Here is a 19,738-nt window from a genome sequence, read left to right on the forward strand (position 1 = left end):
TGTATTCCTTCTTAGTTGTGGAGGGAGACATAGTGTCTGTCTACGTCTCCATCTTGGCCAGAAGTATGTACCACAGTTTTTTAATCCACTAATCTACAGATGGGCACTTAGGCTGTTTCCACCACTTGGCTATTGTAAACAGCGCTGCTATGAACATAGAGGTGCATAGGTTCTTTTGAATTGGTGTTTCAGGATTTTTCAGGTATAATCCTAGCAGTGGAATTGCTGGTTCAAAAGGTGTTCCATTTTTAGTTTTTGGAGGAAATTCTATACTGTTTTCCATAATGGCTACACCAGTCTGCATTCCCACCAACACTGCACTAGGGTTCCCATTTCTCCACATCCTCATCAGCACTTGTTTGTTGATTTGTTGATGATGGCCATTCTGACTGGTGTGAGGTGGTATCTCATTGTAGTTTTTATTTGCATCTCTCTAATGGTTGGTGCTGTTGAGCATTCTTTTATATGCCTATGGACCCTCTGTATATCCTCCTTGGAGAAGTGTTTATTCAGGTCCTTTGCCCATTTTTTAATTGGGCTGTCTGTCTTCTTTGTGTTGAGACAGGTAAGTTCTTTATATATTTTGGAGATCAATTCCTTGTCTGAGGTATCATTGGCAACTATGTTTTCCCATATGGTTGGTTCCCTTTTTATCTTGGTGATATTTTCTTTTTCATAGCAGAAACTCTTTAGTTTGGTGTAGTCCCATTTCCTTATTTTTTCCTTTATTTCCCTTGCCTTAGGAGATGTATCAGTGAAGATATTGCTATGTGGGATATCTGAAATTTTCCTGCATATGTTTTCCTCTAGGACTTTTATGGTGTCACATCTTACATTTAAGTCTTTGATCCATCTTGAGTTTGTTCTGGTGTGTGGTGTAGGTTGGTGGTCTAGTTTCATTTTTTTGCATGTCGCTGTCTAGTTCTCCCAGCACCATATGTTGAAGAGGCTCTTCTCATTCCATTTTATGTTCCTTACCCCTTTGTTGAATAATGACTTGACTGTATAGACCTGGGTTTATTTCTGGGCTCTCTATTCTGTTCCATTGATCTATGTGTCTGTTCTTATGCCAGTACTAGGCTGTTTTGATTACAGTGGCCTTGTAATATAGTTTGATGTCAGGTATTGTGATTCCTCCTATTGTGTTCTTCTGTCTCAAGATCACTGTGGATATTTGGGGTCTTTTTTGGTTCCATATAAATGTTTGAAGTATTTGTTCTAGGTCTGTGCAATGCGTTGCTGGTATTTCAATAGGGATTGCACTGAATCTGTAAATTGCTTTGGGTAGTATGGATATTTTAATAATGTTGATTCTTCCCATTCATGAACCTGGTATATGCTTCCATTTATTTGTGTCTTTCTTAATTTCTTTCTTCAGTGTTATGTAATTTTCAGACTACAGGTCTTTTATCTCTTCGGTTAAATTTATTCCTAGGCACTTTATTTTTCTTGTTGCTATAGTAAATAGGATTTTTTTTCCTAGTTTCTATCTCTGATATTTTATTGTTGGTGTACAGAAATGCCTTTGATTTCTGAATATTAACTTTGTACCGTGCTATTTTGCCAAATTCACTTATTAGGTCAAATAGTTTTTTCGTAGGGTTTTCTATGTACACTATTATGTCATCTGCAAATAATGACAGTTTTGCTTCCTCTTTTCCAATTTGGATGCCTTTTATTTCTTTTTCTTGTCTGATTGCTGTGGCTAGAACTTCCAAGACTATGTTGAATAGGAGTGGAGAGAGTAGACATCCATGTCTTGTTCCTGATCTCAGGGGGAATGCTTTCAGTTTTTATCTATTGAGTATGATGTTGGCTTTGGGTTTTTCGTATATAGCCTTTATTATGTTGAGGTATGCTCTGTCTGTTCCCCATTTGCTGAGTGTTTTCATCATAAATGGGTGTTGTACTTTATCAAATGCCTTTTCAGAATCTGTTGACATGATTATGTGGTTTTATCTTTCATTTTGTTTATGTAGTGTATAACATTTATTGATTTGCGAATATTAAACCATTTTTGCATCCCTGGGATAAATGCCACTTGATCATGATGTATGATCTTTTTAATGTGTTGCTGGATCTGGTTTGCCAATATTTTGTTGACGATTTTAGCATCTATGTTCATCAGTGATATTGGCCTGTAGTTTTCTTTCTTTGTTGTGTCTCGACCTGGTTTTGGAATTAGGGTAATACTTGCTTCATAGAAAGAGTTTGGGAGTCTTCTCTCTTCTTGGATTTTTTGGAATAGTTTGAGAAGGGTAGACGTTAGTTCTTCCCTAAATATTTTGTAAAATTCGCCTGTGAAGCCATCCTGTCCAGGGCTTTTGTGTGCTGGGAGTTTTTTGATTACTGTTTCAATTTCACTCTTTGTTTTCAGTCTGTTCAGGCTTTCTGCTTCTTCTTGATTCAGTTCTGGAAGATTATATGTTTCTAAAAATTTGTCCATTTCCTCTAGGTTGTCAAGTTTCTTGCCAGATAGTTGTTTGTAGTAATTTCTTACAATCCTTTGTATTTCTGTGATATTAGTTGTGATTTCTCCTCTTTTGTTTTTGATTTTATTTATTTGGGTCCTCTCTTTTTTTCCTGATGAGCCTGGCTAAAGGCTTGTCGATTTTATCTTTTCGAAGAACCAGCTTCTACCTTTGTTGATCTTTTGAATTGTTTCTTTAGTCTCTATGTCATTTAATTGTGCTCTGATTTTGATGATTTCCTTCCTGGTACTCACCCTGGGTTTTGTTTGTTGTTGTTCTAGTTCTTGTAGCTGTAGGGTTAGATATTATTTTTTAAATGAGATTATTTTATGTTTTTTAGTTAGGCCTGTATTGCTATGAACTTTCCTCTCAGGACTGTTTTTGCTCTTTCCCTTAGGTTTTGGGCTGTTGTGTGCTCATTATTATTTGTTTCCAGAAACTTTGATTTCTTCCTTGATGTCATTGTTAACCGATTCATTATTGAATAGCATGTTATTCATTCTCCATGAGTTTGAATGTCTTTGAGTTTTTTCCTTGAGGTTGATTTCTAGGTTCAAGGCATTGTGATCTGAGAAGATGCTTGATATGATTTCAATTTTCTTGAATTTGTTGAGGCTTGTTTGTGTCTTACCATGTGGTCTATCTTTGAAAATGTCCCATGTGCACTTGAAAAGAATGTATATTTTGCTTCTTTGGTGTGAAAATATTTGTATATATCAATTAATTTCACTTGATTTAGTGTGTTGTTCAATGCCTCAATATTTTTGGTGTTTCTTTGCTTCAAAGATCTGTCCATTGTTGATGATGGGGTGTTGAAGTCCCCTACGATGAATATGTTGTTGGTGATAACCTTCTTGTAGTCTTCCAAGATTTTCCTTATATATTTGGGTTCACCTATGTTGGGTGCATATATGTTTCCCAGGGTTATATCTTCTGGATGGATTGTTCCCTTAAGTATTATAAAATGTCCTTCTTTGACTCTTTTTATGGACTTTGCTGTGAAATCTGTTTTGTGTGATGTAAGTATTGCTACCCCAGCTTTTTTTTCATGTCCATTTGCTTGAAATTTTATTTTCCATTCCTTTACTTTCAGTCTGTGTAGATCTTTTGTTCTGAGGTTGATCTCTTGTAGACAGCATATATGTGGGTTATGCTATCTAATCCATTCAGCTACCTTAAGTCTTTTGATTGGTGCATTTAATCCATTTACACTTAAGGTTATTATTGACCGGTATTTATTCATTTCCTTTTATACCTGTGTTCTTCTCCCTTTCTCCTTTTCTTTTTTTGCTTACAGCATTCCCTTTAGCATCTCCTGCAATTCTGGTTTGGTAGAGATGTATTCTTTTAGTCTTCCTTTGTCTGGGAAACTCCTTATTTCACCTTCCATTTTGAAAGAGAGCCTTGCTGGGTAGAATAGTCTTGGTTGTAGGCTTTTTTTTTTTTTTTTTTTTTTTTTTCATCGTTTGAAATATTTTTTGCCATCCCCTTTTGGCTTGTAGTGTTTCTGTTGAGAAATCAGTTGATAGCCTTATCGGAGCTCCCTTGTATGTTATTTGCTGTTTTCCTCTTGCTACTTTTAGGATTCTCTCTTTGTCTTTCAGTGTTGCCATTTTAATTATGATGTGCCTTGGAGTGGGCCTTTTTGGGTTCATCCTCATTGGGACCCTCTGTGCTTCTAGAACTTGCATGACTTTTTCTCTCATCAAGTGAGGAAAATTTTCTTTTTCAGTCAGGTTTTCTATCCCATGCTCCTCCTCTTTTCCTTCTTTTATCTCTATGATATGGATATTGTTTTGTTTCTTGTTTTCTTGCAGTTCTCTTAAACCCTCTTCATTCTTTTTTAGTCTTTTTTCATTTTGTTGCATTGTTTTGGAATTTTTTTCTATGTCATCCTCTAACTCACTGATTTGATCCTCTGCTTAATTTAGCTTGTTTTTGGTTGATTTTACTGTGTTTTTCAGTTCAGATATTGTATTATTCATTTCTTCCTGGTTCTTATTGATAGTTTCTATGTTCTTTTTTATGCTGGTATAGTTCTCAGTAAGTTCCTTGTAGCTTCCCTGCAGTTCTTTGCAGTTTTCCCAGAGTTCTTTGTAGTTCCCCTGGAGTTTGTTGTAGTTTTATTTGAGTTTGTTGAGTTCACTGACCTTCCTCATTACTATTGTTTTGAATTCCATGTCTGATAGTTTGCTTGCTTCTTTTTCATCTATCCCTCCTTCTGGGAATTCCTTCTTTCCTTTAGGTAGGGTGTTGTTTCTGTTTGGTGGGGTGTCATTCTGCCTCCTCATTTTGGGTACTGGTCTTGTTTCTGCTTCTTAGATTGATCTGCTTTTATTTTCTGCCTTTATGGTGTGATCTTCTTGTATACAGTTGTTTAGCTGCTGCCTCCAGCTGGTGCCACCTAGAGGGGAGCAGTCTGCTTAAGTGATTTCTGCCATAACACTGGGGATGATTCTGTACTGGGATCTAATCTGCTGCTCTCCCAGCTCTTTCTTGAGAGCCAGCACCCAAAACTTATTACAGAGTGCCTCTAGTTCACTTCACCATCCTTTGGCCTCAGCTAGGGACGAGTGCACTCCCTTGCTCAGGCCAGGGGTGGGTTGACCCATTGTGCACCGGGGCAGGCAGGTCCAAGGTGGACTGGTTGCTCACCTGTTCCGGTTTAGGGGGAGGTCTCTGCGTGCCGGTAGGTGGGTTTGTTGTGTGCCTGTTGGGGTGGGCCTGTGGGTGCCTGGGCACGGCGGCCAGCAGCTTGGTTTTACACCTGTTGGGGTGGGTCGGGGGTGGCTGGCGAGTTGGTTTCACATTTTTTGCGGGTGCCTGTATAGTAGAGGATTCTAACACCCCATTGCCAATTATGGATAGGTCTTCCAAGCAAAGAATCAACAAAGATATTGTGGCATTGAACAACACTCTCGATCATATGGACTTAATTGATATATACAGAACTTTTCACACCAAAGAAGCAAAATATACATTCTTTTAAAATGCACATGGAAAATTTTCAAAGATAGACCACATGATAGGACACAAAACAAACCTCAACAAATTCAAGAAAATTGAAATCATATCAAGCATTCTCTCAGATTACAACAGCTTGAAACTAGAAATCAACCTCAAGGAAAAAACTCAAAGACATTCAAATTCATGGAGACTGAATAACATATTATTAAATAATGAATGGGTTAACAATGACATCAAGGAAGAAATAAAAAAGTTTCTGAAAACAAATGAAAATGAACACACAGCAACCCAAAGCCTATGGGACACAGTGAAGGCAGTCCTGAGAGGGAAGTTCATAACAATACAGGCCTACCTAAAAAAGATAGAAAAATTTCAAATACACAGCCTGACCCTAGATCTACAAGAACTAGAGGAACAACAACAAATCCCAGAACAAATAGAAGGAAGGAGGATAATCAAGATCAGAGCAGAATTAAATGACATATAAATCAAAAGAACAATAAATCCAGGAGCTGGTTCTTTGAAAAGATAAACATTATGGACAAACCTTTAACCAGTCATCAAGAAAAAAAGAGCAAGGACTCAAATAAATAAAAGCTGAAACAAAAGAGGAGAAATCACAACCAATACCACAGAAATACAAAAGATTGTAAGACCTTACTATGAACAACTATATGCCAAGAAATTTGAAAACCTGGGCCAAATGGACAAATTTCTAGAAACATATAATCTTCCAGAACTGAATCAAGAAGAAGCAGAAAGCCTGAATAGACTGCTAACTAGTGAAATTGAAGCAGTAATCAAAAAGCTCCCAGCACACAAAAGCCCCAGACTGGACAGCTTCACAGGCAAATTTTACCAAACATTTAAGGAAGAACTAACTCTTCTCCTTCTCAAACTATTCCAAAAAATTCAAGAAGAAGGAAGACTCCCAAACTCTTATTATGTGGTCAATATTATTCTAATTCCAAAACCAGGTCAAGACACAACAAAGAAAGAAAATTACAGGCCAATATCACTGATGAACATAGATGGCAACATCCTCAACAAAATATTGGCAAAATGGATCTAACAATGCATTAAAAAGATCATACACCATGATGAAGTGGATTTCATCTCAGGGATGCAAGAATGGTATAATATTCTCAAATCAATAAATGTAATATACTGCATAAACAAAGTGAAAGACAAAAATCTCATGATTATATCAACGATGCTGAAAAAACATTTGATAAAGTACAGCACACATTTATGATAAAAATGCTAGCAACATGGGAGCATACCTCAACATAATAAAAGCCATATACAAGAAACCTGCAGCCAACATCATACTCAATGGGCAACAACTAAAAGCTTGCCCCCTAAGATTGGGAACAGGACAAGGGTGTGTAATTTCACCACTTTTATCAACATAACATTGGAAGTTCTAGCCATAGCAATTAGACAAGAAAAAGAAATAAAAGACATCTAAATTGGAAAGGAGGAAGTAAAACATGTCATTATTTGCAGATAACATAATAGTGTACATTAAAAACCTTATAGTTTCCACACAAAAAAAAAAAGAAAACTACTCAAACTAATAAGTGAATTTGGCAACAGAGGGATACAAAGTCAATGATCAGATATCGAAGGCATGTTTCTACACCAACAATGAAATATCAGAAACAGAAACTAAGGAAAATATCCCATTTACTATAGCAACCAGAAAAATAAAATACCTAAGAATAAACTTAAGCAAGGAGGTAAAAGACCTATACTTGGAAAACTATAGAACACTGAAGAAATTAAAGATTGGAAGAATTAACACCATTAATATGTCCATACTACCAAAAACAATCTATAGATTCAAAGCAATCCCTATTAAAATACCAGTGACGTATTTCACAGATTTAGAACAAATATTTCAAAAATTTATATGAAACCAAAAATGACCCCGAATAGCCAGCCTCAGCAATCTTGAGAAAGAAGAATAAAGTAGGGTGGGTCACAATACCTAATCTCACATTGTACTACTAGGTCACTGTAATCAAAACAGTTTGGTACTGGCATAAGAGCAGACACATAGATCAATGGAACAGAATAGACAGCCCAGAATGGAAACTAGACAGAAGTTACCAGGAAATAGATTTATCTTGGACTGAAGAAAAGCTTTCCAACACCTACAGCTAACCAACAATAGAAGCTAACCAACTTTGAGAAGTAGTGAGCCTGTCATGCTTGCAAGCACTCAAACTGAGGTCCAGTGACTTATTGGGGAGAGAGAGACAAACTAGACAAACTTGAATGCTGTCTGTGTTGAGTGGAATTAAATTTGTTTTCCCAAGGGCCTTTACTTTCTAAGAGTATTTTTTTGTTGTTGTACTTCTGTCCCATGTACATTTGGTATCTCTTAAATGACTTTCTCCCATGACTTTGGGCCTGATGCTCCCTCCCTCTCTGGCTGCACTGTTGGTGAAATTGGCAGGATTCTGCAAAGTGCATTCACTTCCTCCCCATTCCAGGAAAACCTTTGTATGGAGACTGCTTTTCATTTTCTGACTTTTGTCTCCCTTGGCCACCTTTCATCCAGCACAGCAGTGCTGGCCAAGGCTGGGTGGGCCCCAATGGTGTGTTTAGGAATCTGTGACATTAGGTGATTAACCATCCCTTCCTGATAGGCCCTAATAAACTTAGGGTGGAGACAGTATTGTGCTGTGTAAGAGAGGAAGTTTGGGCGAAGGTGCTATAGTTGCATTTTCACACCTGTTCCATATCCTTTCTCTTAGTTTCATGTGATGGAGATGAAGTTGAGGCCCTGGGTTCATCCAAAAAACCACAGGGAAGAGGGTATCTGCCCACACTAAGAGGATCTACAGGCCAGGTGAAGGTGCTGGTACCAGGGATCAGGCTTTAGAGCTAGACACACCTCATTTCTAGCTCTGCCCCTCACCACAAAGTGAACTATTATGAAAGGACAATGGAGGTCAAGTCAGTAAAACCATAGGTTAGTGTCTTACAGGTAAGGTATGCTTGATAGAAAGTTAGCTGCTGTAACTGTCAGTATCACTTTCATCTGCCATTGAACGCTATAAGATGATTATAATCTGTTGGGTAAAGGGCATCTGACTGAGTAAAGGTTGACTGTTTAACTTGTTAGAGTCTTTGAGGGTTAAAGATGAGAAGTAGCAACTGGATTTCAACAAGCCTGTCACAGCTTAAATAACAAAGTTAAACTAGGATTGGCCACTGTAGAATTGTGGCCGTTCCACCTTTGCTCTTTGTGTACATGACCTCACATTCCAAGGAGTGATGGTACAACCTCTTATTAAGAAGGGGCTGAAGTCCCATGCAAGAATTGTCTTGCTTCCTTTGCAACACCCAGGGCCATCTATTGAATGGGCAGTGGATGACAGCAAGGCTCTAGACCTCTCCTTTTCTGTTTGGGAAAGTAGTAATGTGGGAGCTTCAACTTTGTCATGTGTCAAACTCATGATAATGGGCAGAGACATGTCTGCTGCCCCTGCCTCCCTATGACTTTCCCAGCCAGCTCCATGAGCCATGCCTGCTGCTATTTGCCCTTTGTGTCTACATTGGGGGATGATTGGAAGGGAAGATGGCCTTGTAATGGGCATGGCTAGCCAGAGTATCCCACAATGCCATTTGGCCTATGTAGACCCTGTTGTTGTCCAACAGAAGAATGGCATTCATCTAGCAGAGCAGATAAGAACACAGATGATTCACACTGCCCAGTCTAATCCTGGCTTGGTCCTTTGTATTTGTATGACTTTGGGCACATTTTCTTCCCCTCTTGGTAGAAGGTGGTTGGTTATAACACTACTCACCTCACAGGGCTGCCATGAGAATTTAAATGAGTTAATGGGTAAAAACATTGAGAACAAGGTCAATGCCATGTATGGGTCTGCTGGTATTACTATTGCCCACAAGGGCATCCTGGGCTGTTCCTGGATGTAGCCTGGTGTTGGCTTCTGATATGGTGATCCTGGATTTTGTACATTCACACCAAGATACGTAAGCCATGAGGCAGCATTCTTGGACCAGTCCAGGTGTCAGTGGGTCTGAAACAGGCATCCCCTGCTTTGGTTAAAGTTGTCTTGAGCTTGGGGGTCACCAGAGATTTGTCTATCACTGCACCAAACCAAGAGGGGACTTATCTGAAGCTACACCCGCTGACCTCCTAGGGAGCCTCAGACAACATTGTGGGGGAGGCTAGGTCTCTTCAGGAACACCCTGGCTCCCCAGAGTTGGAGGAAACCCATATCAGTGACCCAGCTCGGGCTGGGGCTGGTGTCCCACCACCTGGGAGACTGAGGCAGACAGTGGGCTCAAGGCAAGTAAGGTGTCAGGAGCCTGAAATCAGAAAACAGAATGGATGGTTGGATTCTTCCTGATTTAGACAGGTGGACTTAGTCTGGGGAAGCTCTTTAATAAACACTGACAGCAATGAGTTCTGGGAAATTTTCATTTCTGCAAATTGGAAACCCAGCATGACAAGCCTGGTTTCTCTGATTGGCTGGGCAGGGTGGTGAGGAGAAGTGGCCTAGGGCCTTTACCACTTCTCTGCTTTGACTCACCCTTTCTCACCCTGTTGGTGGATGGTGTCTACCAGTTTTGTTGTATTGTAACCATGTCTCTGTTTTGAAGAGGGCTGGGTCGATTCACTAGACTCCTTCACCTTGTTAGAGCTGCTTTTAGCATTTTACTCCTGACTCTGATCTTCACCTTTGGGGATTTTACAAGAATGTTGAAAGATAAGTACTTATCAGGAGATTTGAAATGATCTGAAAAGGGCCAATCTCATTATTCTATAGAGGCAGAAACAAGCCCAAAAAGAAGGATGTGCCCCAAACCCATAGGGAGTTAGGATATAGCCAGGAAGAGAGCAAATGTGAGCAAGGACACACAAATCCTTTTCTTAAAGGATTAACTACTTCTTGCTGGTTCTGTGGAAATCCTAGGCTACAAATTTGGTTAAAAGAAAATCTAAGAAGAGCTGACTCAAAACGCTGGAAGGTATAATAGGCTATACTATTAATGAGGACATTTGTCTGGGAAAGCTAATAAAAATTTATGCTGCTTTGTCAGAGTTGGGTAAGGGCAAGGGAACATGTGGACACTAACTTGTGTTATCCTCAGGAATAACACAAGTGATGGTCATCAGCCAGGCTTTGCCTTTGGGAATCCTGGAGTTTTGGAGCTGGGAGGAGCAGTGTCCCTTTTGCTCTCTCAGTGTGCTGTCAGGGCTGGGAGGACCACAATCTTCACACCTTTAGGGCATAGCTGGGGCCTGGCCCAAGGCTCCTGATTTTCTCTAGCTGCATTGTTCATGGCCAGCAGCCTCCCCTGTCACGGACCCTGCTGCTGAGAATAGGGATATTGTGGAAATCTGTGCCTTCTTGGATGAGTTTCTATCTGATCTTTTCTTAGTAGTAGAAAACTGACAATATTTATGGTTGAAGCAGACAGGTACTTCTAAGAAGGAGACTGTCTGAGAAGGACTCCTGATGTTATTTCTTCTCCTGGTATTACATCTGGGAAAAGTTCATGTAAATTAATGTTGGAAGCAAGATCAATGAAATAATTATGGAAAGCTGCCTTCATCTCTGAGGAGAGGAGAGGTCGCATTACTGTTTATGTAGGGTCTCTATTGTGTGTCAGGAACTGTGCTAGGCTCCTGGGGTGCGGAGAGCAAATAGACATGGCTCTTCTTGCCCTTGGTGCTTATATTTGGACACTAATAAACATATATTGTCAAATTGTGGATGATTTTGTGAAGGGAAAAGCCTGAGTTCTTAGAATAGCAGAAGGACTATTTTATTGGGACGATTAGGGAAGGCTTCCATGAAGAGAGGCTTGAAGGATTGGTAAGAGGTCAAATGGCAGGTGAAGAGTGGGATAAGGAGTTGTAGATCCCTGTGAATAGGCTCTGAGGCAGGAAGGGCAAGTTGGGTGAGTTGGGGACTGAACCAAGGATAAAGTCTGCACAGAAGTGTAGAGGCATGCATTAAGTTTAGGAGGTGGGGAGAGGCCAGACCGTACAGCGCCTTGGGAGGATTTCCAAGGGGTTTGGTTCTAATGGAAAGCCATTGAAAGGTTTTAAGCAAGGGAATAATACCAGAGTCCAGCTAAGGGTGGAAAATGAATGGAATAGGTAAAAGTAGAATTGAGGACTGTGTAAGTCCAGGCAAGAGATGGAGGCTGCTTGGTCTAGGCTGAGGGGTAACAGGGTTGGCATGACTGGCCTTGTGAGGTGCGTGCGTGGGGAAAACAAGAGATGAGGGTTGGTAATGAACTCTGGTTCAAGGGATGTCTTAAAATTAAAGCTATTTTCCTAATTTTAACATTTAGTTTAGTTTCTTTTAAGATGAAGTCCTGTCAAATGGATAACAGATTTTGTTCTTTTGAAGGGTTGAGTGATGTTCTATGACATAGCTGCATACCATAATTTCTTTAACTTACAGGTCTCTATTCTTGTTTTCCCCCTTTCACAGGTTGACCAATATCTCTATCACATGCGTCTTTCTGATGAGACCCTTTTGGAGATCTCTAAGCGGTTTCGCAAGGAGATGGAAAAAGGGCTGGGAGCTACCTCCCACCCCACCGCTGTAGTGAAAATGCTGCCCACCTTTGTGAGGTCTACTCCAGACGGGACAGGTACTACACTGTGGGCCAGGGAGGTGGAGGGTATGGCTCTGACTGTTCCATCGCTGGTGGGAGATTTGGGTGGCTTTGCTCAGGGACCTAAAAAATTTTATATCAGTGAAGGTTCTTTGGTTTGAAGCCTAGTTAATTAAGCATACAGCAGATTTAACAAAGACTATGGGATGAGTCCGACAGGAAGACTGGGAAAGCAGGCAGCCTTGGCCATCAAGGTAGAAGTATATCCTTGTCACCCCGACCAGGGCCTTGTTGTCAAGTGTTTGTTTCCCACTGATGTCCTGAGGAAGGCTGCTTGGCTGTTTGGGATTTTAAGGTCCTGTTGAGATTGCTCTCAGTGATGGTGATGAACAACAAATGTACCTAAGATGGTCACAGCCATGGGCCCTGGCAGTCTCTGGCCCACCTTATCAGCACAGGCCATAGTCTTGCTGGAGAAACAGTGCAGTACAGATTGTCCTAGGTTGTTTTGAACTTCATGTAAAAAGAGTATTACAAGTCCAAATAAACTTGGGAGAATGTGAAGAGCCACAGTGCATATTAAGGTATTAAAGGCTCTGAGGTTGTGCAATAACTTCAAGCTTTGTTTAATCCCCTTATTTGGATTCAGAATTCCTATTTCATGGTGCACCACCAGGCAAGTGATTGAATCAAGGCAGAGGAAAGGGCCATGGTCGAGACTGAAACTGGAAGGTGGATTGGGGCCAGATCGCAGAAGGCCCTGCATGGCTGACTAAAACTTTAGTCTTTCTTTGGTACTGGGGAGTAGCTGAAAGGTTTTGAGGGGTGTGACAGAGCTATTTGGTGTAACCGGTGTCATCAACAGTATATGCAGATGGAGTAGGGGTGATGGCAGCTGGTGGAGTACAGGACAGTGGTCCGGGTGGGATATGGTAGGCAGGGCAGAGAGAGGAATTTTCGGTGATGCCAGGATGTTGAGCCCAGCTGCCTAGGGGTGGCAGTGTCCTCAGAGAAGGGAAGGGAGCCAAGTTGTGTCACACAGCTTGTTTCATTTAACCTTCCCAGTAACCGTCCATTTTATTTTTTAACTAATTAATCAATTAATTAATTAATTATTTTTGGGACCCCCCCCCCCCCCCCCGCTCTGTAACAGTTCCTCCCTCTCAGACTTAAGACCCTTTATAATCTTATAAAGGACAATGGGCGAAGGTGTCATGCTCCTCTAGCTGCTTCAAGTTGGACATGGTCATTGTCCTACCTACCCTTGGGTCCAGAAATCCCTGATAAGAGTTGGGGTGTGGAGGGGAGGGTGGCCTTCCCACATGGGGAAGGATCTTGCAGACTCCAGGTCAGTTGGCTTTACCCAGGCAACGGCATGCTCGGTTTAACAAGCTGGCGTCCTTGTTGTATTCCGGGGGCAACAGAATTGGCAATAAGGAATAACCCTCCATTTTAGAGATGAGGTATCTGAGGGGTGAAGGCTGTGGGACGGCTACCCACTTCTAGAGAGTGGGAGAAAGAGCCCAAGAGGCAGTGGCCAGGGCAGCTGAAGAACCAGGAAGTCTGAGAACATGAGGGAGGAGAGAGTGCCAAGGAGCCGGTCACTAGTGAGGCATCTGCAGAGAAGTCCTGGGGGTGGAGGTGGGGTTTGGGGTTGGGGAAGGAGAAGGGCTTGTTCACACGCCAAGCGTCTTCAGTATTTCCATCACACCTATGTCCTTGAGGCTTACCTGCCTGAGCACCTCTAGGGACCTAGTTTGTCTAACCAGAACTTGTACCTTTCTATGATTCCCAAAATAAGTATGTGTTTGCCAAAGCCTTGGGACCCAGCCTGGAATCAAGCAAGGGTGTGACCTTGTTCAGGATTGTTCTGAGTGTGTGTGTCTCAGCCCTTTAAAAGAACTCCTTGAGGTGAGGGGCCTCCCCTAGTTCTTGAGTAACCCTTGTATGCCCTCTAGTCTGGCACTTATTGTACCTGCCCTGCCCTCTGACTAGTGGCCACACTTGTTTCTATTTTACATTTTGATAAATTTACCAGCTCCTTAAGGCCAGGGACCTTGTGTTTATTTCAGGCACTAGCACTAAGCCAGTACTTGAATATTTATTACATGTATATTTATGGGTAGGGGCTTTTCTGAGCTCCTACCTGCACTAACTCATTTACTTTTCACAAAACCCTACAAGGAAGTAGGTACAAATTTTACCTATATATATATATTTTTAGATGAGAAATTTAAATCACTTGCCTAAGGCCACACAGCTAATGAGAGGCTGAGCCAGGATTCAAACTCATTAAGTCAAGCATCAAGACATGTGTGTGAGCACAATCAGAGCAACACAGTGCATGCTCTGCTGAGATTTTTTGAAATCAGATTGGGTTTGAATGTTTGACCAACAGCACAGGCAGGTGAATAAGTTTGCTGGAGAGAACTAGGTATGGGATAAGCTTTTTTTCTTCTCATTGCTTTCCTGAGATTGGAGGCACAGAGACCCCCTCTGTCTCTTGAAGTTTGCACTGGTTGCTGCACTGTGTGGCCATTAGTCTCCTTCCCTGGTCTCAGGGCAGAGTCCTGGGAGCCCATCTGTGTCCCATCTCTGCCTCAGTGTGGAGGGGCAAGTATGCTTTTGGCCTTTGTGAATGTGAGTTGCCTGGATTGAGGACAGGAGCCAGGGGCCAACTCCTGCATCTTTCTGGGGCTGAAGGGTCTGGGGCAGGACTTGTCTGCCTGACCTCCTTTCCATGCAGAAACGGTGAGACTCTACATGACTTTTGTGAAACCCAGAGTGCCTCTTTATAATTGCAAATTCTACAGTGTAAATGGAGATGGTGTGTGAAAAGAATACTGTGTATTGATGTTTTATTCACTTAAGCAGAACAAGTGCCTCCTTAAAGAACTGGAGACCAGAGGATAGGAAACTCTGCCCCCACACCCTTGCTGGAGGGCTCATGGCCAAGCTCTTTATCCCCACTCTCTGGGACTCAGCCTTTTCTCCTTTGTAAAATGACAGGTGGACCCAGCAGACCCAATCTGTTTGCATGTGTACTAGAATTAGTGTGTTCGTGTATTTACACACAAAGTTCCTTGAAACACTATAAAAGGGAAAAACCCAAATGTCCATCAGTGGGGCACTGGATAATTAATGTAGAAAACATTCTCATGCAACCCATCCCCAAATATGAGATAGATTTATCTGTATTTATATGCTGTTAAGTCATGTATATATGTGTACAGGTGTATAACATTTCGAGCATATATATTGAACTATTGATACTGGATATCCTGGGATGTGAGGTTGGCAATAACTAGTTAAGATGAAATGTCTGTATAATATGACAACTTAGCATTTCCAACTATAACTTGAATAACTCCCCGATGAACTCAATGAGATGTGTCCAGGAATGCTCATAGCAGTGCTACTCATGACAGCACTTTGGGAATAGTTTATGGAAGAGTCATGTGATGTTGTACTATACAGCATGGTACATCAATGAGCATATATAAATATGGGTATGTCTAAAAAACAATGAGCAGTACATTGTAGAAGGACATGAACCTCATAGTAGTTGAATGTCAATGAAAGAAAGTCGATCAGAGCCATGCTATCCTTGCTTATGGACATATACACATCATAAGATTATCTAAACTGGGAAATGTACACCAGGTTAATGATAGGTACTGCTTCTGGGAAGAGAAATGGAACTGCAGAGGGGAATGTGAGAGTGTGTAATTGAAAGTGGTCGATATCAAGGCTTTCAATCTTATATTTTGTTAGTTGGGGCTATGAGTTATGAAATGACAGCAAGGACCAGGGATGATTTGATAGATAAAGCCTATCAAAAATGAAAATTCTGAAAACTCCTAAAGAAAGATCAAATAAAGCAGAAATACCTCTGAGGACATAAGTTGGGCCACAGAGGGATTTTCCCTGTACCCTCCACTAACAAAACATCTTCACTCATATCTGCTTATATATTGGGGTCTTGTATTTAAAAATGAAAATTCTCTTTTTTTATTGGTTCCCCAGTAAAGTGCTAAGAGGAGTAGAGTATGTAGGAACTGTGGCCTTCCCCTGGATGGGGCCTTGCTGGTGCAACTGATTCCTGGCCCAGGCCACCATCTGGGTTCTGGCGCTGTTACTGGTGATTGTCTTTCACAGAAGGCTGGAGGCCCTTGCTCAAGTGGTGTCTTTTCCACACTGGACTTACTCAGAACTTTTTCCAGCTTATTCCTTTTCAGCATTACTTTTTAAATCTAGGAAATTAAACCTTGGATCTAAATTTCTGATCTAGAGGGACCTAATCTTCAAAGCAGTGGCTCCCTAACTTTTCTGGATTACATATGGCCAGAAACACATATGTATGGATATTGATATACAGCTGATACAAATTTCAGGGGCCAATGTTTATTCTTAAATGTGATGCATTCAGATCTCTTACCTTCTAGTCTTTAAAAAGATTGCTAATTATGACCCACTGAAATTTTTTTCAGCTTGCAGTTAGAAAGTCACTTCCTTTAGTGCTCCTCACCCAGTCTTGTTCTAGATAGGCTGGTAAATTGGTTATGTCTTGCCAGGGATGAGAGGTGGTTTCAGGCTAGTGTGTGGTGAGGGGTGAAGATCAGAATTCTAGGTTTACATGGGGTTGAATTAAGGCTGCTTTAGAACATTTCATTTATATCCCAATCCTCCATTTTTTATTTGTAAAAAGGAAGCATCAGAGGGTTGGCTAAACTGAGAATGAATAGAGAATCAGATGTGTGACCTTCTGTAAAGTGTCCACAACCCACCACAGCAAGAGGCATGCCCAGCACAGATTTTATGGAGAGAAGATTGGTGAGCCTCCTGAGGTCCTTTTGGAGGGAGTAGGTCTGAGGGTTCATCCCCATCACCAGAGGCCCTGCATTTTGGAGTGAGGACTGGACCCATTACACTGAAGGAAAAGGAACCCCACTTTATGGTATTGAGTTCTTGTCGGCAGCCACTGAGTCCTGTGGGGGCTGATTTCAGAATACTTGCACTTCATAAATGAGTGGGCCACTCAGTGCGAATAAACATAGTTGGTACAGATAAAACAAACATACATAAAAGGTCCAAGAATATCTTACTTAGGTGACTGAATTTGGTGTCCGCTGGGGTATGCATGTAAAAAAGTACTCCTTATTTTTTTCCACTAAAAAGTCTTAAAATGTTGAAGAATTGTGCGATGAATATCCAAATACAGACTACCTAGATTTTCCATTGGTTTTTACTAGGTTTGCTTTATCACATTCTTCCACCCTTCTAGTCACCAGTCCATTGTTTTATTTGAGGCATTGCAAATAAATTGCAGAAATCAGTTCAACACTAAAACTTAAGCATTGTTAAATAGAGTTCAGTATTTTTTCTTTTGGTGCAAAATTTCATACAATGCGATGGTAAATCTTAAGTATCACCTGATGGTTTGACAAATGTATACACCTGTTTAATGCAGCCCTCATTAAACAGAAGACATTACTGTCAGCCCAGGAAGTTCTCTCCTGTTCCTTCCCAAGCAGTCTCTGTCCCCAGAAGCAAACACCATTTAAGCTTTTCCACATCTATTAGTTTTGCTTGTTCTAGGACATTCCATAACTACAATCATACAATATTTTAGCTTTATGCAAGACTTGACTTACCTGTTGTAATGTAGGCTTCATCCATGTTGTGTGTTCATTCCTTTTTTGGGTGCTGATGCCACAGTATGATTGGAATCCTTATATGACATGAATATTGACATCCAATTTTTGCCTAAAGCTGCTGTAAACATTGCATGAGAATTTCCTCTTTCTGAACATTTGTTTTCATTTTCTTGGGTAAACAACTAGGAGTGGAATTTCTGGGTCATAGAGTTTGGGGTATATTTAATTTGTAAGAAACTCCCAGATCTTTTCCCAAAGTGGCTAAACCATTTTACTATTGTACCAATGATGTATGAGTGTTCCACTGGCCCCATATCACCAATATTTGTTGTCTAATTCCCTCCCACCCAACCCCACTGCCCTTTTGTTTTTGGCAGTGCAGAGTTTAGCCAAGTGTTCATTTGTATTTGCCGGGGATCTTGCTGTCTTGACCTCTCTCTAGGTGGCCCTAACCTAAGCTATGGCTATGCATGGGATTGTTGTGCCAGTCCCAACCACAGTCCTATCAGAGGTCCACCGCATACATCTCAGGGATCTGGCTTTCAGAGGACAGTTTCATCTTAAGAGGAAATGAAGGAATAATTTACCCCATTTAATGAGCACATATGACATCTGTACTAGGCTATTTGCATAAATAATCTGTTTTGCTCTCCATGCAAACTCTATAAGAGAAACATTTCCCAATTTAAACATGAAACAGTTATTGAGGGCTGGTGCTAAGGTCACATGTGGCCAATTAGTGGCAGAGTTGGGATTTAAGCATAGGTAGCTCTCACTCCATGGCCATAAAGCGTCACAGTTTACATTGGTTCATGTTGCTGAACAAAAGTTTCTAGAGCAAATCAGATTATTATCTTTTTAAATAGATCATAAATATGGGTTGGCTTTGTACTTTTTAATAAGAAGCTCAAGTAATAAGAACCCAACTGCAAATCTTTGAATAGTCTTAACTTCATGTTCCAACTTAGAAATACATTGTTTTGTAGTGTCTTTATCACCTTTGTCTTGACACTTAGATATAACAACGTCTTATAGGCAGAGTGAGACAAAAACTTTGCTGTATTAATCGTCTGACCCTTCCCTAGTTCCCTGAATTGTGAATTATTTCCATGGGTTAGTATATTTCCATCCTCTAGCCAGACTTAACCCCTTAGAGAGCAGGGAATGGTGATGGTAATAGTGATGACAATAAAAAATTGTAGGCTTTTTAAATTCCAGGTACTGTGGTAAGAAATATACTTGAGCTACTTCATTAATTCTCACAAAACACAATGCTAGGCATTTTGAACCCCATTATATGGAAAAAGACTAGATTAGAGAGGTTAGGCAGTTTTCCCAAAGTCACGTAGCAAGCAAGTGGAAGTGTTGGGATTTGAACCAATGCCCGGGCTCTTGGGCACACCACTAGTGGTGTGTTATCTACCCCTTTCCCCCATTGCTAATGCAATGCATTACTTTTTCTATTAGTAACTCAGAGCTAGTTGTTTAGCTCATTCAATGAAGACCACTCCAAGGCTGGTCCTCTGTGGTAGCAGTGTGCTGAGCTGTCTTGTGCCCTGCCTTTGAAAAGTGAAATTACCCTGAGGAGATAAGGCCTGCACAGATGAAATGATTACAGAATGATATGAGTCATATAGTGCAAGCACATGACATGATAAAGAGAGATTAGGCTGGTGATAGATTGTATGCAGGCTGGTAAAACCCTGAAAGGAGCCCTTATCATGGTTGTTCAGCATTATATCAACAGCCAGACAGTGGAGATAGATCAATAGCACACACACAAATTAATAAGTGGGTTTATACGGTACCTACAATATAAACTGAAGACTGTATTGATAAATGGCCTCCATATAGTAGTAGCTAGAGTTTATTAAACATTTACATGTCCCAGGCATTGTGCCAAACACCTTATGCTTTCTTTGCATTGAATCTTGATAAAAAACTTTGTGTGTGTGTGTTTCCCTGGCAGGAGAGGTGCTGGCTATACAGGAGGTTATTACTATCCCCTTTTACCAGATGACGAAATCT

At 40.9% G+C, this 19,738-nt stretch overlaps 1 protein-coding gene across 1 annotated transcript in view; it reads left to right on the plus strand.

Moving 5' to 3' along the window:
* The window catches only part of HK2 (hexokinase 2), a 73,672-nt gene that overhangs the window by 18,036 nt on the left and 35,898 nt on the right, over positions 1 to 19,738 (plus strand). Inside the window, exon 2 of the mRNA XM_090281600.1 lies at positions 11,927 to 12,089. Coding sequence (XP_090137726.1) covers positions 11,927 to 12,089 — 163 coding nt within the window. The remainder of the gene's footprint in view (positions 1 to 11,926; positions 12,090 to 19,738) is intronic.

This window comes from Furipterus horrens, unplaced genomic scaffold, assembly GCF_987537825.1.
Source record: "Furipterus horrens unplaced genomic scaffold, mFurHor1.1.pri manual_scaffold_6, whole genome shotgun sequence".
Classification (NCBI taxonomy): Eukaryota; Metazoa; Chordata; class Mammalia; order Chiroptera; family Furipteridae; genus Furipterus; species Furipterus horrens.